At 43.9% G+C, this 23396-nt stretch overlaps 1 protein-coding gene across 3 annotated transcripts in view; it reads left to right on the forward strand.

Annotated features, from left to right (window-relative positions):
• Nucleotides 1–950: 950 nt before the first annotated feature.
• The window catches only part of LOC141946180 (uncharacterized), a 32558-nt gene continuing 10112 nt past the window's right edge, over nucleotides 951–23396 (forward strand). The window contains exons 1-5 of one of the 3 annotated variants that reach the window (XM_074875561.1): nucleotides 951–1122; nucleotides 3877–4094; nucleotides 9225–9354; nucleotides 13087–13244; nucleotides 14218–14330. In XM_074875561.1, coding sequence (XP_074731662.1) covers nucleotides 967–1122; nucleotides 3877–4094; nucleotides 9225–9354; nucleotides 13087–13203 — 621 coding nt within the window. In that variant the 5' untranslated portion in view covers nucleotides 951–966 and the 3' untranslated portion in view covers nucleotides 13204–13244; nucleotides 14218–14330. Of the gene's footprint in view, nucleotides 1123–3876; nucleotides 4095–7416; nucleotides 8308–9224; nucleotides 9713–13086; nucleotides 13245–14217; nucleotides 14331–23396 lie in introns of those variants that run through there. The other 2 variants (XM_074875560.1, XM_074875562.1) reach the window with 2 other exon arrangements.

Consider the following 23396-nt stretch of genomic DNA (forward strand, 5'->3'; position numbering starts at 1 on the left):
ACTGAGAGTCCCCTCACTTGCTGTTAAAGCAGACAGGATATTTCAGTTACACTGATGTGCAAATGCAGCTTGTCAAAGGGCTGTGTGCTATTTTTGTTTCCGATAGCACGCGTAGGCTGTGAGCAACAAATAAATACACTTAATTTGTGCCATGAAAAAGGCACGTTTTTCCCAGTTATTCTCTCTCTTTTTTTTTTTTTTTTTTCAGAAAACCTGCCCTAGCAAAACCTTTAATCTCTCCCTCTCCTTGAGTCTGGGATTTCCAGATGATTGGCTTTCAATATCGTTATTTTTTGTTGCGCACCATTTTTAGCGAGGAGCAAATCTGATTTATTTTTCTTCCCCCCCCTCCCAGTGTTCAAACCCCCTTTTTTTCTCCCCAAATTACTATAACAGGGGGAGTGAGGAGGGGCACCCTTGTCCCCATCACTGCAGACTGAAGGTGGAAGGCGGGAAGCCACCTCCATCTCCCTCCCAGTCCCGGTGGGGGGAACCCGGTGATCCAGACCAGCCCCCGGCCCGTGTGAAGTAACGGGTGGGTGGCAGCCGAAAGCGGGGGGCTGGGGGCCGCAGGGGCTGCGGGGTGGGGGACACAGCCTGCCCGGAGCCGGCAGCAGCAGCAGGTCTGGGCTCCATCAGCCACGGCGAGATGCGGTAGCTGGACCGCAAGGTGAAAATTGACGTGAGCACGGGGCGCTGGCAGCGCCTTGCCTTGATGAAAGGATATTGTTAACGAGCCTTTAACGTTTCTCATTAATGGCTGGGTTGGGTGGGTGGGTTTTTTTCACTGAAAAAAGCCAGAAGACAAAAATTCTGCCTGGGCAGTAATTAAGATCGATCCCGTAAATTATGTTTAGTTATCAATTTTTTAAAACCTCTCGAAGTGCCTTGTTTAGTTATTTTAAACCGGGCTTTTTATTTGTTGCAGTGAGTAGTCCTTGAGCGTGACAGAGAGCTGTGAGGAGCATGGAGGACTCCTGGGCTCTTCTCCTTGACCAATCTTCATCGAAATTGCAGAAGAACGGGTGTTGGTCCAGCACCTCCATCCAGCCATGGATGCTGCGAGTGCCAGGGCAGCACAGGGCGCCCATCGGATCTGGACCCATGCTGGCATTACCTGAGGTATATTATTCACTGTGGCATTGCTCTTCTTTTGTGGAAATTATTGCTGCAAATTGCATGTAGGTGCTGTGGAGTTTAAAAGCAGAGCTAAGTCAGCGTGAGCTCAGCGAGCGAGGAGGATGAGGGTCGAGCCCGGAGCGGGGGGATCTGCCCAGCCTGGCCCTGGGCAGCCCTCGAGGATGGGGGTCAACCCGGGCTGAGAGGGACGGTGGTTAATTAAAATAAAGTGACCACAAGTGCGGAACTGATGGTAGTTACTGAAAAAAGCAGCTGCAACCCTTTTACCGAAGGAAGAGAGCGACCTTGCGATGATGCGATTTTCGCTTTCCAATGAACGCTGAGATGACCTAATTCCATGTCAAAAACGCATGTCTCGGTTCTAAGTTGGCCATTGGAGTCATCCCATGAGTTAGATCTGAGCTTGCCCGCGCGGTGCTGAGCCCTCGGCAGTTCCCGCTTGAAGCTGTGGCCAGAGTATGAGGGCAGGACACCAGGAGTGAGAATCCTGAGTGTATTTTGATCCAGGCTTGACTTAAACCTTTATAACTCCGGCAAACAGAAGGAAAAGCCATTGTATTTCCATTGACGTTTCAAAAAATTACTGCTTTTTTAAATTGACTTTTTGCTGTCATGGCTGAGCTTTCCTAGGAAGCTCAACATTGATTATGACCCAGAATTTCTACAAGTGTAAGCCTTGAACATGGTCCTTATTCCTGCTTTTATCAAGCAAACAGATTTTATATGCTTTTGAAACTACCATCAGCATGATGTATAAATGCAGGTTTAATTTTAGGGGGCAGTGGGCAAACAGCAGTCTTTCAGTAGTCAAATAACAAAATAACTGGTGCAATGGGATGATTTCTTCATCATGCCCAGGGAAAAAATACCTTTGTCCTTTCTGAACAAAACGCTTGCAAGCAAAATCTAATCACAAAACCATTTTATATTTTTAGTTATAGATAATTGTCTCATAAGAGGCTTGGGGTAGCACTTCACCCAAAGTGTGCCTGCCCTGGAGTTTCTGCAGGTAGAGCCCTCACGAGATTTAGAGGTTTTGAAGAATTAGCAGAATATTGCAGCGTGAGCTGTTGTACCGAATCATCATTTACACACAGAGTTAAAGCGACGCGGTAACAAACTTTGTGTTCTCCAGCCGGAATATGGATGACGCCTGAGTAATCAGCTGGGATGGCTGGAAAGCACCTGCTGAGCCCGTCCCCCCTCTCCCCTTTGACTTGGTTGCATTTGCTGGTGCCCCCCGGGGTCCCCAGCGAGCCCGTGCTGCCTGCGGCGGAATGAGGGGGAGCAGGCAGCAGTCATGAGCAGAGGAGGAGCACGGGGAGCAGAGGAGAGGTGATCCGACAGGCCACTGCCGTAATTCACAGGAAAACAGACGAGATCATGTCCCGTGCTGCGGTCCCAGCCCTCGCCCTCGCCAGCTGGGGTGACGCCAGCAAAGTCACATTGTGCGGCCAAAGGACACGGCAGGGTCAGGACTGTGCGCTAAGGAAAGAGAGAGAAAATGCCTTTTTATTTTATCTAGAACCTGCAGAAAGTTGTCCTTAACACGGCCCCTTGAGCCAAGCTACTGTAGCTGTCGTGTCTCTTTGAAAGGCTTTCTGAAACAGCCTTATTTCGTATAAATTCATTTGGAGGGAGAAGACTGCGTGTGTTGGGACCCCTCTTTGTGAGAAGCTCTGACCCAACCTCCAGCCAATGCCAGATTTGCACCGATGGGAGGGTTTATTTGGGCTGGAGTGCATTTTTTAAAGCTTTATCTAAATAGCATCATCCCAACTGCCCTGCTCAGTAAGATTAACCCCTGGTCACAAAGCAGAGGTCAAGCCGCTTCAGGCCTGCGGCTTGGAGCAGGACCAGTAGGAGTGGGTTAGTAGAGAGGATCTCCACCTCTACCTGTCAAAATGTCCTACTTCTGCTAGGACACACAACTCTTGTTCTCGGGGCTATTGGCCTTTTTAGTTTCTCTCTGACACTGGCGATAGGGCCGAGCTAGCAAGGAGGGTGAAACCCAGCCCCTCGCAGCAGCTGTGATGGGTGGGTGGCAGTAGGGACGGGGTTACATCACAGAATATGGGGGATGAATATAAAACTATTCTGATTTTTATCTATAAAATGACATCAGGATATTGTATAAATTCATCCTTGCAGTAGATGTCAGACACCCAAAAAATTTGACAGATACACAGGGTAGCTGAAGGCAAAGAGGCAGCGCGTGGCTGCACGGGCGTAATACCAGGGCAGCAGCCAGAGCGGGCACAGAGCTCACCCTAGTAATAATGGCAGGTGAATGTCCACTCCCATATCACAGGCTGAGGAACTTCCCATACCAAGAATGAATTCTGCAGAGAGTTATTTTTAATGTAGCCAAAAATTAAAATGGGAAGTAAAAGCAAAAATTGAAATGAAACCGATATATGGTTCACGAAAGTCGCTTCAACCACCCCCGATGCATTTTGCAGTGGAGATAATTGTGCAAATGCAACTGAGCACAAAAAGAGCAGCACTGGGATGAAGTTTGAGCCTCCGAATATCGCTTGAATTGGAGATCACCTCTGTAGCTGCAGAAGCAACACCGGGGGGCTGCAAACTAAAGAGGTGTTTGCATACTCCAGCAACTAATTTTACAGCACGTTTGTCCTCTAAAATGAGCAGACTAAACCCATCCTGAGTTATTGAAGAAATCACTGTTTTGAGAATGAGCGGAGCGTTAATTGACCGGTTTCTCATCCCCAGCTCGGTAATCAGTCTTCCCGTACTGCCGCTCCTGATGACCAGCAAACTGTCTCCAACCTTCTGGTTGTCAAGAAAATTGTGACAAGGCAAATGTCAGATCATGTGGAGCCTTCTGAATTTTTTGACCCCTTCAATCTGTTTTCCAACCTGGGTATGGCAAAGAAGCTGTGTTGGACTAATTGGTTGTCTCTCTTCTCCAGGCAGTGGATAAAGTCCAGGTACGTAATCTGACTGTTTTAGATGAGCAGCATCCACTCTTCCACAGTCATATGTCCTTATGTCAACCACTGCGGGATTGCTCTGGAAAAAGTTCCTTTTTTTTGCCAAAGCTGCAGAAGATGTTGAGGTCCTACAGCGTTTTATCTGCTGGGGTTCCTGTGCAGCTGGTGTGAGCAGTGCGCAACGGAGGCTGCGGCGTGTGTATGACTGTTGCAAAAAAAAAAAAAAAAAAAAAAAAAGTCTGATTCATCTTCACAGAAACAAAATATTGCAGCTGCTGGGAGGAAATGATAGCTTGAAAATGTTGCACTTCCATTTTTTGTTTCAACCAATCTGCTGTGCTTTAAGGTAGAATACTCTGTATTTGAAATGACCTACATAACCATTGATCTTGATTTCACTAAATTGCCCGGCTCTGTGCTCGATAGCTGTTATCCTGGACAGTTGTTTTCTTGGGCTTTCTCTTAAATTGTTTCTTGCCATTGGCAGTAAAACAATATGAGAATTGTGGAGCAAGATATGCTTTTTAAACCATAGAGACCGTTTTCTCTGGAAAACGGGAAAAATTCTGTTTGGGAACTATAGGGGAAAACTCTATGAAAATACAGACTCCAGTCCTCTTTCCAATGTCATGTAGATTATTTTTTTTTTCTTTTGAAAAGCAAAAGCAGGTTAATAGCTTTGGTTTCAGAAGGAAATTTTATTGTTTTTGAACGGCTCTTGCCATTTGTCTAAGATTTGGGGGTACAGAAGAACCCTGGGGGAGAGCACTCAAAGCTCTTGGAGAGCACCAAACCTCTTTTCAAACGATTGCTTATTTATGGGGGGGGACTCATATTTTGGTAGCCTGTTAAGCACCCCAGTTGGAGTGCATTTCCTACATACTTCTGCCAATTGCAATATTCGATTGTCAGCAATCAATCAAACTTGAATTTGGTGATCTGGAGAGGAATTAAAACATAGAGCCTTACAGAATCACAGAATCATCTCCATTGGAAAAGCCCTTGAAGATCCTCCAGTCCAACCATGAACCTCACACTGACCGTTCTCAACTCCACCAGATCCCTCAGCGCTGGGTCAACCCAACTCGTCAACCCCTCCAGGGATGGGGACTCCCCCCCTGCCCTGGGCAGCCCATTCCAACGCCCAACAACCCCTTCTGCAAAGAAATCCTTCCTAAGAGCCAGTCTGACCCTGCCCTGGCGCAGCTCGAGGCCTTTCCCTCTTGTCCTGTCACTTGTTCTTTGGTTCAAGAGACTCATCCCCAGTTCTCTGCACCCTCCTTTCAGGGAGTTGTACCATGCTAAGAAGCAGCAGTGTTGGGTAAAACTGACTGGAAACCTCAGAGCCACATTGTCCCCAGACTTCAGAAAACGGTGTGTTGTAGTTGTGCGTTGCTGGCCGCCTTTTGCAGCAAATGGGTCTTTGTGTGGGGATGAATAACACCTAAAAGTGATAGGAAATGTCCTGTCTGCCTTCACCAGTTGGCTCCATCCTGGTGGTGAACGTCCTCATGGACCCTGTGCTGGAGGCAGGACACCACTGGAGGTGGAGGTCTTGTCAGCTTCTGATGACAATGAGCAAAACGTGACACAAAGCACTGCTCTGGGTGACCATGTAATAACAGTTCCTGGCCATGGCAACACAGAGCGGAGCCAAGCCCACGACCTGCAGCTGGGTGACTCTGTTTCAGGTGATAGGGTGGTAGATCCCACCATCTCCTGGCAGGTCACTTCTTGAGAAGCTGCAGAGAGCTGTGTGGTGGGTCAGTCGGTGCAGGTACTGAGTGGCACAGGTCCAGGAGAGGCAAGCAGGAGGAGGTAACCTCAGGGACATGCTCTGGAGCCTGCTCCCACCCGGCGCGGCAGCAGGGATCACTCCGTAGCTGCAGTCACTTTCTCACAGATACCAAACTCACAGTCTCTCTTTGGAGGCGTTTCCAGCAACTTATATGTAAATAATAAAAGCCCTGTGCATTCATCCTTTGTAAGGACGGCATGTATGCCGATGGAAATGCAAAAACTGGCTGCTGGTGAGCTGCCAGTGTCACCCTCCCTGTCGAAAAGCTTGTGCATCCCAGCTTTAAAGGGGGGTTATTGAGAGAGACCCCCTCCGTGCACAGGGGAGGGAGAAAGGATCAGCAGTAATGAACTGGAAAAGCTCATCTTTTACCTGAGAATACTACAAAACTCATCTAACCCTCTTGTACAAACACAGCAGAACTTTTCAGAGCATACAGTCCAAATTATTCCTACACTGCATTTTTGTTTAAGCATTAAAATTCAAGGTCTAAATACGTAGTTTGAAATTGGAGATGAGTACATGCACATTGCAAATGTAGATATATCTTGCTGAGTACACAGCCCATAAAATATGTAGTATAAGATCACTCATTTATTTAAAGATGCTTTTTACTTCAGATGGAAAATGACACAAATCTAAATATTACAATGCAAAGTAATGTGTAACTGTCTGTATGTTATAGCCTTAACACTATACTTTTGATGCAGAAGAGATATAGCAGCTGCACTTTAATTTCAAGCAAATTGATCCCAGATGTAAATGTTGTTTTGTTCCATGGAAGATAGTGCACAGGTAAAGCAAATATCATTGGTTTATAGTCCAACAGAGTGTTGCAACAGGATCCAGCCTCTTCTGCCTGGGCACACATAAAAGCCTGGTGGCTGCGACGGAGTAGGAAGCCTGAAAAGGATACCGTAAAAAGAGACAGCTTTGCTTTTTACCCTTTAAGAATACAACCACCTGTGATCTAAGTAGCTGTTTTGAAGCTAGGAAAGCTTCTTGGTTTGTCAGTTGTCCTGCAGGCAAAATCTAAATTTGACTTGTTTTCCATTTCTTTTGCTTCGCATTTTGTAGAAGCGTTTTTCTCCCGCAGTATTTGTGTTTGGCATAGAAAACTATATTTACCAACTCACTAAGCCACTCCTTTCAAAGTACAAATAATAGTAGTAATTGCGCTTCACTTTGCCTGGAGATACCCCAACGTCAGTGGCACCATGGGCAATGTATAAACAGCACAATAGTTTCTTTATCATCCCCTGCATATAGAGGATAGCAAACTCCAAATATCCTGCTGTCATATCTCTTCTTTTGAACAAGATTTTTTTTTTTTTTTTTTTTTTTTTGGTAAAATAAGGCAACCTGCTTGTCCAAGGAGGAGAAACCCACAAAAGACACTTACCCCATTGTCGCTTCCCAGTACCAGCACTCCACACGCACAACTCTGGGAGCCGAGTACACTCATCCACAGGCAAGAGAAGATCTCTCAGGTCAATTAGTTCTCCTTTTTTCGAATTGCAGATGTAGGACCACTTTACCTGCGTGGGACCTGGCTGTGCAAGCTTTTCCTGTACAGGCTGGCTGATGATGTGAGAGTACACGGGCACAGGAAGGACTGGTCTTGGCCCACACCGAGGGATGCTGATCCCTCAGACTAGCTCAAAAAGGGGTAGCAGCGATGCCCTTTGCCTCTCACGACAACTTTCTGTATGGCCTTTTTTCTTACATCCCCTTTTTCTTTCCATCCTCCTGCGAGCTGGATTACTCGTAGCCAGTGTTTCCTGCTTTTATTTTCTACCACTTTTAGGTCAGGTCTGCACATGCATTTATTCAGGTTTCACAAAGGCTGCAATTTAGTTAAATTGGGGGAATACTGTGTTTGGATGCTTTTAAATCAGTATGGTTTGAATTGATGTTTAACTGGTTGAAGTTAAACATTTGAGAGCTCCTCTGCTTGATAGCTAGGCTGGTTTATCTCCTGAATTTCCTAAATTTCCTTCTGAATCATTCTAGACAAATCAGTGCACAAGTTGTGCACTGGATGCATTGCCTTTCAAATACCAAAATATCTGAATAAAACTATATATAATGTATAAAGGTGTTACTGAAGGGCAGGTACTAGACAAAACTGTGGCACTTCTGCACAGCAAGTATTTTTTTTCCCATACAGCACAGAGAATCGACTGAATCTGTCACAGATGTGTATAAGATGTGTACAACCTTATGTAGCAACTTCTGCAAGTATTTAGCAGTAAGACATATTGACCATATTCTGAAGTCCTTACTCAGACGAAACCTGCCCAGAGGTCAATGCGAATCTCAATTAATCAATTTATTCAGAAACAGCTCACTGTTTCTGTACGGTTTTGAAGCTCATACCTTTGAACAGAATACAAAATTAGAATTAAAATCAGGCCAGGACATGGGAAGACACAGACAATGTTTGTCCCTGTGAATGAAGGGTGTTGCCGAGAAGGAAATGTTAATTTTTTGGCGGTGGTGGGTTGCGGGAGGAGGCTGGGGCAGTTGTGGGGACGAGGATGCGTTTGCCGAGAGGAGGTCACGGCATGCACTCAGCCCCGGCTGCTTGACAGAGCTGCTGTATAATAGCAGGGCACTTACCTCAAATCATAGGTTGTGAAAACTGACATTTCCATTCAAATTACTCCAATAGCCAACTGTTCCCCGGTGCAACTTCTTCTGTAAGTGACACGGTGACAGTGATCCAGGAATTTAACTTGCTGTTGTCTCGTTCCAAGTGGAATTATGAAGTTTGTGACATGCATTAGGAGGATGGCTCCTGGTCGCAGCCGGTGCTTTGTGTGTCTGGGCGATTAATCACAGGTCGAGCGCAGAGCCCGGGAAGTTTTGTCAGCTCAGGATAGCTGTCCCTGCTGTGAACCACCTCGTACTGACTCCTCTCCTCCTCGTTTCCCATTGTCTGAGCAAAAAGCTACGGCTCCACTGAAGTTTTCCTGGCACCTCCTTGTTCCCTGAGATTCTTTTTAAGTCTCTCTCTTTAATTATGATGGGCAGATCATCTGTCCTTGACACATGAGTACCTGATGGTCACATTGCTGTGCTCCCTTCTCTCCTCAGGGACGCCTCTTGGATTCTTTTCTTTTTTCACAACTTGACTGTCATCGCAAGTTACCTTTTAAATTTCTGTCTAACCTTTTAAGCAGGAAGCCTTTTCTGTTCATAAAATAAGCCAGCAGATTTCTGTTTGCCATGCATAGGCTGAAACCACATATAATTTTTGCCCAATTTTATTTCTGTATTACATGGTCAACCATTAAACTTCTTTGGTTTGTGATACTCTGCAACAGGTATCTCCAAATTCCAGTGTTTGGTGCTGGAGCCAAAGCTTTTGATGGTGAATTACCTGCCTGTGCCTTAGAGGCTCCTGGACAAATCACCGATCTCCTGCCACTGCTGAGCAAGGCAGCAAAACTGGAGGTAGGTCCTTTTTATGCCATGGTGGCACCTTTCAGAAGAGGGTCCCAGGACCCATCCAACGGCCCTGTGGAGCTGGGAGAGATCGGGACATGGTTGGAGGTCAGGCTATGGGCCCCCATGTTCTACCCCATTCCTCTGCCGAGAGGCTGGACGAGGACATGGATCCTACTGGAAGCTTAATATGGACCTTGTGAATCGAAACCAGCAATGGCCCTGAGCCCTAGTCGTCCATCTGAACGTTCTCGAGCTCAAAAACCATCCCCATCTTGATCTCAACCTGTCTTTCAGTTATCTTCCCTCAAAACACATTTTTGTAACTTGATAACCAGCAAATATATCAATCAGTTATTAAGGAAAATGTAATTATAAAGTCATGTTTATCTACACTTCTTTGAGGAAAACTAGGTCTCATTATTGCTATCACAGTCAGAAGAATAATTAATGTCATGTTTTTATAGTGAATTCATTACCTCCTTGGACAGAGAATGACTCTAACCATATTTTTCAGAAAAGCTTTCAGAATAAGAAAAAAATGTAGTGTGTGCTAAGTGTCTGTGAGTCATAGTCTTCAGTGCCTGACAACAGAAGTCAATAAACCAAATACACTGACTGTTGATTCGACACCATGCGCCATCCATGAATGAAGACATTCTGCTAAATTAAGATTGTTCCATCATTGTCAAATTAAATCCTCGTAGAAATATTGTGTCTCAAATGCTCTGCAAAATGATGTATAACCAATATGCTCAGAGGTCAGTTATTAGGGATATACATGTTATCCTGGAATATCTAACTACTCAAAGCTTACACTTTGATCTTACTTCCAAGTTTCTGGAAGTTAATTCTGGTCCCTGTTGAATCCCTGGGCTTGGATGATGTCTGTGCTAGGTATTCACCACAACCATTTTTTTGGTAAAACTAATTTCACATCTTCCTTCACCCATCATCCCAACATTTCCTTTACCTAAGTCACCTTCTGCGCATGGTTCCCTCCAGGTTTGAACGAAGTGTTTGAAAGCAATGGGAAGGGACTGTGGCCTCTGGGGTTTACATCAGGTGCTCTGCTACTCTGTTTTCATTTCTGCTTTTGGACCTGCAACAGTCCAATCATCTGCAGAGCTTTCAAATCTCATTAAAGCTTCTTCAGTTTTTCAGAGATGCCTCGTTGTTACACTGTGCCGTATGTCCTGGTATAAGACATGGTTAAAGCTTTCAATAAATTCCTTTTAAATATGGCTTTATGGTTTTCCACCTGCAAAGAAACGCAGCCTCATTTACAGACTGCCATTGTGTTTATGTTCATTTTTGAAGACACATCCATCTATTGAGAAAAGGTCAGACCAAGACTGTGGAAATTGCAGCTAAAGCAAAAGTGGGAATTAGATATGTCCCAAACCAAAACTTTCTAAAATTTTGCTGTTATAGCCTTAAGAAAGGAAACTAGAGTTACTCTCCTGGGGAAGTGCTTCTTAGCAAGTCAGGGTACTTCTGAAGGAAAGAAAAGGTACACTCTTTATTTATTCTTTACCCTTATCTGGAATACCCAAATAATTTATATATGTTTGTTTCAAAGCAGTTCCATGGTACCATGGATGCTGAGCTATATCTGGGACTTGATAGCTGGCTTAGTGCTATTGAGCTGACTCAAAATAGCCTTTTGATACTAAATATTTCTTCACACTTACGGAAGGGTCGTATCAATACAAGCAACCCTAAAAACAGAAAGCAACATGAGAAAATAATGTGGTTGCTCAATTCCCTGCGGTGGACCTGCTTTGAATATCATAATGAGGGCCACAAGCACTTCAGTTTCTTGATGTGAGAGGCCTCTGGAAATTGTTGAGATATCGTATTCCTGCGAGGGAAGATGTGCCATCCTCGGAAAGAGGAAAGCCCCCATCTTGTGCAATGCCCACCGCTCCCAGCGCTGCTGGAAATGCAAAATATTGGATGATCCTGCCACCTTGCACAAGGATTTGTAGGCATCGCACAGCCCTGTGGGGAGCTCCTGGTTGTCTTAGGCACTTCTACATGGAGCAGAAATGCTAAAAAACATAAGAACCTCCCAAAAGCATGTGCTCAAGGCTGTCAAAGAAAGAGCAAAAAATGACTGGAGGACAGAAAAGAAATTTTAAAAGTTGGAGGTGATGCAGTGTTCCCGATTACTACTATAGAGGGTTTTGATGAGAAATAAATAAAACCCAACCAGTTAAATGAATATTAAGCTACATTCTGAAGTTTTGAGAAACACTACTTCCCCTGTTGTGAGAAGTAACAGCTTTAAATCTCCCATGGTCTGGCTGAAGAGAGAAGCCTGTGTACCAGGTTTGGGTTGGAGATACGCTCTAAAAATAGTGGCTTTCATTACGATGAATCACAGCAAAAGTAACAAAAAAGTGTTTTGATATGACGGTGAATAGGGGATTAACTGCACAATGCTGCTGTTTTTTGAATTCTGCATGTCCCCTATTTGTTTTGTGTTTGTCCGTCATGCCAGCAATAAAAATAATGTTTGGCTGCTAAGCGAGCAAGTGTGCTAAAAAAGGGCTTTATAGTGCCCAGAATCTGTTTGTCAGCAGGTGACTGCTGTGGGGAGGGAGAAAGGGGGAAGCTTGTCTTCATTTATTTTCAAGGGCTGAAATTTAATGCTGGGAACTCAATTCATATTTTATTTCTTATCAAAATTCTTATCCCCGTAATTGTGAGCATGTACATACACAAAAAAAAAAAAAAAAAAAACACAAAAAAAAAAAACCAGCCCGTCCAGCCTTGCTGGGTGGGTTATTTATAGAAGATCTCTGCCTTTTGTCAGAGTGGTGGGCTAACAATGTTCTTCCAGAATAAACCCTATTCTGTGCAGCAGAAGAGGAAGAGTCCTGCGGAGAGTGTGCGTGTAAGCTAATGTCCGCGAGACAGAAAGGGCTGTGGCAGAAAACGCTGCCGAGCAAAATCCACAACAATCTAATCATGATCTCTGGTAGTCAGTGAGAGCTGTGGGAGAAGACGTTGCATAAAGCAGACACATCCAGGAAATAATGCCTGTCCAGTGCAGCCAGATGGAGTGGGTATATCCTGACAAAGCATTTATTTTAATAAATGTTCAATTAAAATTATTTCTGTAGTGCAAGCATGGTCCAGAAGTAGTATGGGAATTAATGATTGCTGAGAGAAATAAACATTAAGGTAATTGTGCACTAGTTAAGAATGACAGTTATAAAAAATAAATCTTAGCATTTCCATAGGATTATTTTATGTATGTATGAACCAGAAAATGTTAGTTCAAACTATGCTTTGAAACAATGTTTGTAAAATTTGAGCTCTTTTTCACACAAAAAAACACCCATAACAGTGCTGGCTCTTCCTGTGCCCATGCAACATGTCAGGAATCTGTAGGTTTATATAAATACAGTAACTGAGGAAAAACTCCACTAGAAACTTTGATCTGTGATATATCATATGCACTGTCTAGTCAAAAGTTTATGATAGCAGAGATCTCAGATGAACAGAGGAAGATTTTTTGGTTTCTACCTTGATATAACTCCATTTATGTGTGATTTTGTGGGTGCATGAATCCCATATTAAGTGAGTAGGGCTCTTCACACAGGTAAAATTGTGTATGTGCCTGAGACGGCGTCCAAGCAGACACTTAACAGCAGATTTTTATTTTGCTAGTTACAACTTGGTCTTCATCCTTCTGTGAGTTTGTTTATCAAAATGTAACGTCTGCCTTAGGTTCAGATTTCGGGAGTGTACGAGTGGTGCGGTCACAGTCCTCGTGTTGGAGTCGAAGGTGGAAGGCACCTGAAAATAAACAGAAGTTGGACGTGTCAATGGCAGGGATGGGTCTGACACTTATTAGCAGAGACTCTGAAAATGCCAGAGCTGAAAAGGTTAAGTTCACAATTTATTTTTAAGAGAGACTTGGTGTTTTTCTGGCAAAACATTACAAAGTATAGTTTGGTGGGTTTTTTAGAGGTGCTTTCTTTAGTTCAGTAATTAGGCCTGAGTGGTTATCTCAGTTCTTTTCCCTGTATTTTAGACTTTATTTCTGCATATGCTGAGGTGATGATGTTCAATGCACACAAACACTTCTCAAAAGCAGGTGCCAGGTTTCACACATCAGTACGTCCAACAGCACGTGTCCTTTTGCATGTGCCACCACTCGCTCCACTGTGTTTCCAGCCTGGCTGGTGCAGGACTGGCAAACCAAACCACACTGGCCACAGCAGAGACACGCTCCCACAGCCCCCGCTCCCGGCCCAGCCCTGGCACCCAGCCGGGATGGTGCACGCATATACAGTTACACTGCGATGAGAGAAAATCAAATTTAAGCTGCACGCAGTCAATAAAACTCAAACCCGTTAAGTGTTTCTAGAAATAAGGCTTTGGAGAAGTGTCTGTGACCCAGAAAGAAAAAGCTTTAGCAGTGTCTAAAATTCCTGGAAGTTGTTTTTTTTCCTGCCACATCTCCTTAACCTGCTACTTCAAAGCCTTGATGGCTGCTTGGGATCTTCCTTCAGTGCGGTCACTCAGGGTGGGCATCCAGCACAAAGGGGACCAAAACCCAAGGCTGGTTCATGCAAAGATGGTGAATGGTTAATGGCCAACCCACCAGATTGTCCCCCAGCACATTTGCCAAGCGCCCAGATCTCCCACAGCCACGGTGTTGACTCCCGTGGGCCACTGGGACCTGTCTCCCCATTAGCTGTTCTGATGACGACTAACCCAGGTTGCAAATATTCAGTGTTGAAATTCAAGCCGCCAGTGTACCTAGGGGAATGAAAACAAGGGGAAGGGAAATATTGGAATAAATTTAAATAAGAAATCCATTCAATGAAATAAGAACTGATCTGGTTTTTGCAGTACCTGCAAGCAGAGGAGCTAAAGACCAGTCATGAAGATGCTTCCACGTGTGAGTAGCTACACACTGGAATAGTCCTCCGGAGTGCGCTGTGCTCACGGGTGAAAAGCAATGTGTAAGTCCTCACAGGCTTCAACTCTAAACATTCAATTTGTTTGTGACAACATTATTTGTTCATTCCTAATGAATAAATACTTCAAATAATACTGTTACTTTACATTTTCTAAATGTTTTTAAAAATAAAACATGCATTAATTTAAATATTGCACATCATACAAGTACAGGCACTTAGAGGATGCGAGTTAAAAGGCCTAGAGTTGTATTTTCATTTTCAGGCCACTAATAATGCTGACGGCTCCATTACCATATTTGACATTGCTATACACCTCCGGATTCCATCTGAATTTGCTCATGAGAAACACCTTAATACTTAAATCGTCACACCGAGTATTAAAAGGTTTTTCTGTTTTCTCCTTTCACTCCGAGCACAAACTAGGTGCGAGCTATGCATCTTTAAAGTCAATGCATCTCTCCAGTCTTTACAAAACGGGAAACAAATAAATAAATAAATAAACCAAAAAAACCCAAGGGCTGGTAATTTAGTACTAGAAAGTTAATTCAGGAGACCTCTAACCTTTAAACCGCCACATGACTATTGATTTTCAATATTGCGCGGGTCCGTGCCACCCTAAGCGTGTAGTTCAGCAGATTCAGAACAGTTTTTTCCTTATCAGTTCAGTCCCCGAGTACTTGTGCATTAAGACAACAAATACCGGCGGCTCCCGGCCTGTCACATGGCGGCCCGGCGGACGTGCCGGGTTTCTAATGAAGTCGGGCTGTTGGCAAATAGACCCTGGCGAGGGGGCTCCTCCGGCCCCTTCCCGGCTCCCGAGGGATGTGCCGTGGCCGGGGGCCAGTGGGAGCGGGGGGATGCACTGTGTGCTCGGGGTTCTCCAAAAAAAACCCACTTCCTTCACACCAACGCGTTTATATTTAATGCTTCATTATATTCCCCATGTTAATTTGAGGATTGTAAGGTTTCTAAACCTGCTTTTCCCCACCCAAGAAGCAAATGAAGATGGAAATAGTGGTGATGCTCCAAGACACTCTGAGCCCCAGTGCCTGGATTATGTAGTAATACCAGGACATGCTACTTTAAACACCTTCCTCCTTTCGAAATCACCAATTAGTTAAATCAGCGGCGGTGCCCAGGCTGATGTGCTGCAGGCCACGCGCACAGCATCCCCAGCTCAGATGAAGATGTGTTTTAACCTGCACACCTAAAAAAGCCTTCAGCCTTCCCTCCTCCCCCCAGTTTTATTGATTATTGAAAATGTTACATCCCGGGGAGGAAAATGTCATTGCTTTAAATACCAGCATTAACAGTTGGTAAAAGTTCTTTTTCACCGAGGCGTGCGTGATGAAGAAAAATTAAACAATGGAAAAGATGGAGAAATATATAGAATTTAAAAGAAAAAAAAAAATCATTCGTGTGTTAATTCGACCGAGAAGGAGCTTCACTCCCTGAAGTAAGCGGCTTAAAAGCGAACATGTCTCATACTGGACTTTTTACTGGAACAGTGAAATATATAATGAAATTCAACAAGGAAACTGGAAAAACAGCCAAATTGGTGCAGCAAAGTGGTTAATAGGATCATTAGCCTACTCGCTGTATTTTTTTGGACATTGTGTGCCTGTACCGTAGTCCTCGAGAGCAGATTGCAGGAACAGGCTGACAGTTACCCGCTAACTCAGCAGTGCTGGGTGCAAACTGCCATCTTCCTGTGGATTTACAGCTGCCACTTCTGCTACTTCAATTAGTTCTATAGCACACAGATGTTGCTTAAATGTTGCTGCTAATGATACTGCAATAAGCGTAAGATTCATGCCATATTTTGAGGCACGTAAATTTCTCAAGTGGCACAATTAAAGTGGAAATATTAGGTGGGGAGAACTTGGCAGTCTCTCCAACTTGGAAAGCGCACCCGCTATGCAATAATGGGTCAAAAATTCATTCAAGTTTTACTGCTGTTCAGAGTTTTAAAAGACTTTTCACAGTTGAATGCAAAGTAGTAAAAAGCAGAGTATTAGGAAATGAGAATGCTGTTCTGTTATTCAGACATGACTTTTAATTTCAAATTGAAATCACATGCCTACCTTCGCCGCGAGGGCTGCGTGTTGCCTAGCCGCGCCGCCAAGATGCAAAAGGAATAAATAAAAAGTTTTCATTAATAATGATTTAATTGCTGCGGCTGCACGAAGGTTCAGCATGGTGGTTGTATTAGTGGGGGGAAAAAAAAAAAAATGGTTTCCCAAATCACACACAGAGACAGCATCAATCATTTCCGAAGCCAGATGTAGCCTCCAAACTGCAGCCTGACAACACATCTCCTGTTTGTGCAGCCACCAAGCAATTATTCTTTCCATTATATCTCCCAATGACAGATCTCCAAACCCAGGGCTGTAAAAATTAGAGTTTGGGCTTATACAGTTGTGTCAGGTCTTAGAAAAAAAAATAAGAAAACTTATCATGGCTGCAGTGTTTATGAGCTTGTCAAAGTACATGTACATAATTTTCATCAAAATTTCTTTTACCTCATTTCCAATCCTTCAGGATTAGATTTATCAGCAGCTCATTCAGGGAGAGCTCTGTGCAAGCATCCGAGCGGCTTTTCCACCTGCGAGCAGGATCCGGAGGGGAGCCTGTTGGGTGGGCTCTGGTTGTGAAGCACGGAAGCTTTGCTTCATCCCAACTATTTTTCTTGTTCAGATTGTTTTTAACATACTGCCTTGGGTGTCCGACAAATTTGAGGTGGAGTTTTTTAAAATGGTTTTACATCTCCATGTCATTTGGTAACACTTCATCGCGAGTGCATTTAATGGGGAGGAGGTACCAGTGGCAGCACTAAACCAGGAGGCAAACCCAAAGAAAGATAGCTGGAAATCCAAAGATTATTTCCATTTAATGTTTAATTTATTTATACTGGGGAAAGATTAGCAGGTGAGCACTGACTTTGAAACTTCCAGTATACGCAGTATTTAAAAGATGAAGTTAAATGTTAGGAGAAGCAATCAATAGCAAACTAAGGGCACGCCAGGCCGGCGAGCATCAGCGCCTTGTATCTAAATTACTGATTTTCTACCACGGCGCCCGAACGTTTCCATTTCTCTGTGTGGCTCCGTCCCACTCCTGGTTTGGATTATTTAACAGCAAATCTTACAGATGTCAGATTTGTCTTGTTCCAAGGCAACAAGGACAATAAGTTCCAGCTGACCTCAGGACAATGAATCTTGCAGGAGCACAGTGTGTGTTTTATACCAGCAGTGAACAGCTCCCGTGTAATTGAGAGAGAGGGAAATGTCACCCTCGCCTCGCTGTTGACATGGCTCTGTCTGTGTGCAGAGCCAGCCCCAGACCCCGCAAACAGAGAGGAGGCAGCCAACGCAGGAACTTCTCCTTCCTTCCTTCCTTCCTTCCTTCCTTCCTTCCTTCCTTCCTTCCTTCCTTCCTTCCTTCCTTCCTTCCTTCCTTCCTTCCTTCCTTCCTTCCTTCCTTCCTTCCTTCCTTCCTTCCTTCCTTCCTTCCTTCCCCCCCTTTTTTTTTTGCTTTATTTTTGAGCGCGGCTTCATCTGGACTAATGGGCACGATAAGGGCCCGTTACGGAGGAGGGGGTGGCAGAAGGGGACGTGCATGGACCCCGGCAGAAGGATTTGAAGCTGTTAGCCAAAACACTCCCCTATTTCTCCATCTTTTTGTAGTCCTGCCTCACACCTGACTGCCTCATCATACATGCAGCCCCACGCTGCATTAGGGGACAGCATATTTTACTACTAGATTGCTTGTTCCCCAGCTGGCCTGTCCGCGACAGAAAATTGTTTGATTCCAAACAATTATTTCACGCTGAACCATATTAGCTGAATAATTACTATTTCTGTGAATGGCCTTGATGCCAAGGGTCAAATGGGTTTGGTTGCTGGTTGTGGCTACTTGGTTTACACTTGTAACTCAAGGTGTTGGGCTCTGGTGGACATGAGATACTCACTGTACACCAAAGTCCATGTCTTTTCACAATAACATGTAAAAATTACCTTAATCCCACAAACTAATATTTCTTTGCCATTTATCAGGCTGTGGGCTGTTCAGTGGGAAAGAGTCTTCTACAGGATATGGAAAAGATTGTATGGAACATCTTTTGAGCACAAAAATGACCAATTCACCCCAACTGAACGCAAGCCAATGCACCAGATCATCTATCAACTGCGGCGCCGGCTGGTCCCGCCACTTCTGCCACCCCCAGCACCAACCCCTTTCCTGCATTTAAAGCACTGACAGTGCAAATGGCCAGAAAACACAGGAATTTTGGCCAAGGCAGGGTGGTTTTTTTCAGGGCAGTGTGCACAGCCACAACAGCACCTGAGCGCCGCTCTCCTCTCCCCCAGTCTCGGGGGTACCCTGATGTCTTCTCCAACCCCTTATTTATTTATTTATTTACTTCAGCTCCATTCCTGTTGAACTCCACCTACAATTCCTGCAGCTTCAATGACACAAGCTAGATCCTGGTTTCCCCATGATGTGCAGGTTTTTACTAATTGTGCTGGTTCATGTAAGGAGGACATCGATGCTCGATGCTTCTCCTGTTTCCAGAAGAAGATTCTCAGCATGTCCTGCCTCACTGTCAAATAGCTTGTGTCAAGCTGCCTTTTTATAAAATGCCCTTAGAAATTTTACTAACCAGGAGCCCTAGCTATTAACTATTTTCTTCTCTCAGTGAACACAACTATTCATTTCCAAAGAGTTACCCATGATTTCCCCTCTAAAAAAGTGACCAGCATTGATAAATATGCATACTTTAGGCTTCACCATGCAGTAACGTAACTGAAATTTAATTTCTGCCAACTGAGTTTGTTTTAAAACTAAACCTAAGGTGGAGAACAAAAAACAAACAAAACTTTTAATGTTAGTATTCAGGAGGAAGGCTGCAGAGGTCTCTGATTTGTATTTGTGAATGTGGAATCAACATGTGATGATGATTTTATGGGATTTCCAAAAAAAAGAATGCCCTTTCCCTGTAAAATTTATTGTTTCTGTGATTCATCAAAGCTTTTTGTCCTCCAGCATGAGTGGTCACCTGTGATTTATGCACCAAAGGAGTAAGTAGGTCCAAAATGGAGTAGAAAAAAGCCACTTTGCTCCGAGTATCACGTCCAAACTCTTTGTGTAAGTTGCTGCAGCAATACCAGAGCTGTAAGGTAACGTGCCGCAAAGTTGCCGTGGGATTAACCACCGACTTACTCCGCAATGTTATTTCAGGGGGAGGAATCAAATCAAATTGGTGTAGTTACCTTAGCAACCACCAAAGTGTCTTGTATTTGCTCTCCCTGACAGGCAGGTTGGGCCAGGGCATCCCTGGTGTAAAGCCTTGCCCTTCTGCAGAGGGACGGGGTCCATGACGGTCCTGAAAGGTGGTACATGGGCTTCCCAGCTTTCGGTATGGTCAGGGCTGTGCGGAAAAGGCTTTTATTTGCATTAGCCATAATTTCATAACTCTGTCCCGCTCTGACTTTGTCAGTTTGTTTCTCACTTCAAATACCCTCTGTAATCTATTACGATATATAGGCCAGTCTTATTTCCCCCCCTCACTCCAGCCTATGTCCTCTTTCTATTTAGGAATTAATTATGATGCTATCTCATATAACTCATTAGTATCAATTAATTCTTTCCCTTTCATGATTTTATATAGCTAAATTAGATTGCCTCTTAGGAACTTAATAATCAGTATTGGACTCATTTAGACGTATCTTTTTGTCCCTTCTCCACCCAGTTTTACTTGGGCACAAGGATGCGGCCACTGGAAATGCCCCGTCCCCTCTGGTGGGGACAGGGCTGGTGTGATGGCACCACCGTGCCCCATCTCCACCCTCCCCACCAGCTCCAGCCTCTTGCAGCGCCACAAGGCTTGGCCTCACCTCACCCATAATTCTGAATTTTATTATTATTTATTTATTCTTTATTATTATTTATTTATTTGGGGGCTGCATAAGATGTTATTCTCAGTTTATCAGAATGAATAGGAAATATCCTACTTCTAGCAATTGGCCAAACCATCATGAATTATCTTCCCCTTAAACTCGCCACAGGGACAGAGAGAAACGTCGAGGGAGACGTACGTTTTCCTCATTCATCTTAGTGGGGTGTTAACTTTGAAATCACAGCGTTGCTGGCATTCACATGTCCGTATTTAACTGCTTCACTGCTTACTGGCACATCAAATCCATTCAGGGAAAAAAACAGTAATATGATTGAATATATCTGGCAGGACCTGATATTCCCACTCATTTTGAATCTGATCCAGCAGCAGCAAAGGCAATTAAATAACAAGTTTTCTCCAGCAAAATGAGTTGCAAAATGCCCCCAGCTGCATGATGTAGGAAATACACCTTGATTTTACTAATTGCCGTGCCTGTACCTCGCCGTGGCAGTATCCAAGGCGGCTTTGCATGACCCACTTCAGGTATTTCAGATACCCAAGCCCAGGCTGGGCTGGGCTATCCCCTACCACAGCGCGTTAGCCCAGGCTGAGCTGCATGTGGGGGCTGTGGGCAGGGGGTGAGGAAAAGTGAGTGGATTTACCTTGTTTCAAACATCAAATGTCATCTGCCACCCTTCGGCAACGCGATGCCCCAGATGCTCCCACGATCAGCCAGGAAGAGTGCTGGGTCTCAGCCTTTCACTGCAAATAAAGACCAGGCTGTTGTAGGTGCAGGTTAGCTTTAGCAAGACAGCAAAATGCAGCCTAAAAAGCAGAATTTCAGGAGATCAGCTAGTGTCATTTTAGAGCCTCGCCATCCTGGGTTGCAACTGAGCCATCCCAGCAGTGGCACTGAGAAGCCATGCTCTGCTTTAGTGCAACGTGACCACTAAAATGATGGAAATTTTTTTAAAGATGGAGCTAAGAGGAAAAAAAAAAATGCAACATTAGGTATGTTACTGCGGGTTGCAGCACACGCATGCTTGCACATGTGTATGTGTAGTAAAGAGGGATGATACTGCATCTCCTTTACATCAGCGAAAGAGGCATCCCCATTGCAAGACAAAGTTGGCCAACTTTGCTTTTTCCTACAGCAATTTTTGGAGAACCCCAGCTCCTCCTCAGAGGGACTGCTGGAAATGGCTCTATTGATCCCAAATTTTATTGTTTCCATATTCATGGCCAGATCAACCAACAGAGCCAGTGATAGGAAGAAGTAACAGGAGAGGTCTGCTGGGAAAGCAGACATACATGAAGTGTTTTTAATAAGTAGAGTGAGGAGTGTAATTGCTAAATCCCAATTAATGCAGATGTGGGTCAAGCGAAGGAAAAAGAAGGGTGGATTTCTGTGAAAAGAGAGGAAAAGTCAAAAGGCTGAGGCTCATAGTATAACTTTATTTCTGAATACATTCAGACTTGAAGGCTCATCCTCCTCCCATCACTCCCCTGGCATCTGGCCTCTCACCACCCCTGCCCTGGGCTCCCAGCCTGAACTCCCACTTCAAGGAGATGGCAAGGGAAAAGAAGGAAAAAAGAAAAAAAAAAGGAACCCAAAATTTTACCAGAAAGACAATTTTTTTTTTTTTTTCTGAGAAAACTACAAGTCTGTTTCCCTCAAAATTTAAAGAAAATTCAATCTAAAACCCATTCAGGGTGGCTTTCCAATATGATTTTCACTAAAAATGAGGAAAAATGTGCTATGTGATCTATCTTTTTTTTCCACCCTCAGAATGTCTGCTCATTCTCCTAAGGAGAGATTATTCTCATTATCAACAGATTTTAAATATTATTGTTCAAATCTAAGGGTTTTACTGACTGTGCACTTCCTTTGGATAATCAGGGAGCTACCCAGTATTATTTAATCTATTTACATTCATGTATGCAATTATAGTTCATAATCTGATTATGTGTTTTATATCTTTATACGGATGAAAATGCTGAACGTTGAATTTCTTTTTTATTATATGAGTTGTCAACTTCTTTTTGGACGGAAATAAGAGTTCAGTAACACCACGGTGAGAATGGCATTAATTTCATCAGTTAAATAGATCCACCAAAATAATGCTGAATGCAAAAGGAAGGAGCATGTTTCTCTACACATTCTGCATCTGAAGTTAATAAATTACATTAATAAAGTTAATATGCAAAGGAGATACTATTATCTATACTCAAAAAATGCAATTCAGTGCTTCTGATCATCACGTTCTTCAAGATACTAAAACCAGCGGATCTTATCCTTTCATATCTATTTTTTATTCATAGATAGGGAGAGGAAAACACATTTTCTGCTCTTCCAACTCCCAATCATGTTTTCAGTTTTGAGTGAATTAGTCATTGACCTGAACCAGCTGAATACATTGAAATGGAAAAAAAAAAAAAAAACAAAACAAACAAACAACTCTGTGCTGTTGCTGAAATCACTGTCACCAAGTTTATCACTGCAGCAACTCCGACTCCAGGTGATGAGCAGGTGCCTTTTGCTGGCTCGGTCATCTGAATCACTCCAAAGCGCTCTCAGAAAGGACCTTCTACTGATGTTTTGCCTGTTTTGCCCTTAATCTGAACTATTTATCTGCATGGCCTTGGTCTCTTTCCCACAGCACCCCTCTGTGCTGACCCAAACTGATGGGTGAAATGCCAACCTCAGGGCGCGGTGGGTCCATGCACCTCGACCAAGCTGTCCCCACCCATAACTGTCCTTCGGTGGCAGCCACCAGCACTGCTGTGGGATCATTAATCAGCGCAACAGTATCCCAGAACTTCCTTATTTTTGCACTTAGTGTATTTTATCAATTCTATTCATCTGGTATGAATTCAGAGGGGCACAAGACACCCACGTGTGCAGTGGTCTGTACCTGCTGGGGTCTGCCCCCACCAGAATCCCCCTGTCTCAGCCCACCACCATGGCTTTCTTCTGCCTCACCAGCAGCAAAGCTTTCCCAGTCAGGGGGTATTATAGACTTGCAACTCATAAATATCTAATCTTCACACTAAAAATGTGGGGCAGAATAGCCATTAGGGTCTGACAATGAAAAGGCTTTCTCTTTTGATTGTGATGTCAGAAGAATGTAGGATAAGGTATTTTTTTTATTAAGATAAAGAGAAAATTGAATGGAATGATAGAAAGCAATGTAAATTTGACCTGGAGGATG

Source organism: Strix uralensis, chromosome 7, assembly GCF_047716275.1.
Source record: "Strix uralensis isolate ZFMK-TIS-50842 chromosome 7, bStrUra1, whole genome shotgun sequence".
NCBI classification, from domain to species: Eukaryota; Metazoa; Chordata; class Aves; order Strigiformes; family Strigidae; genus Strix; species Strix uralensis.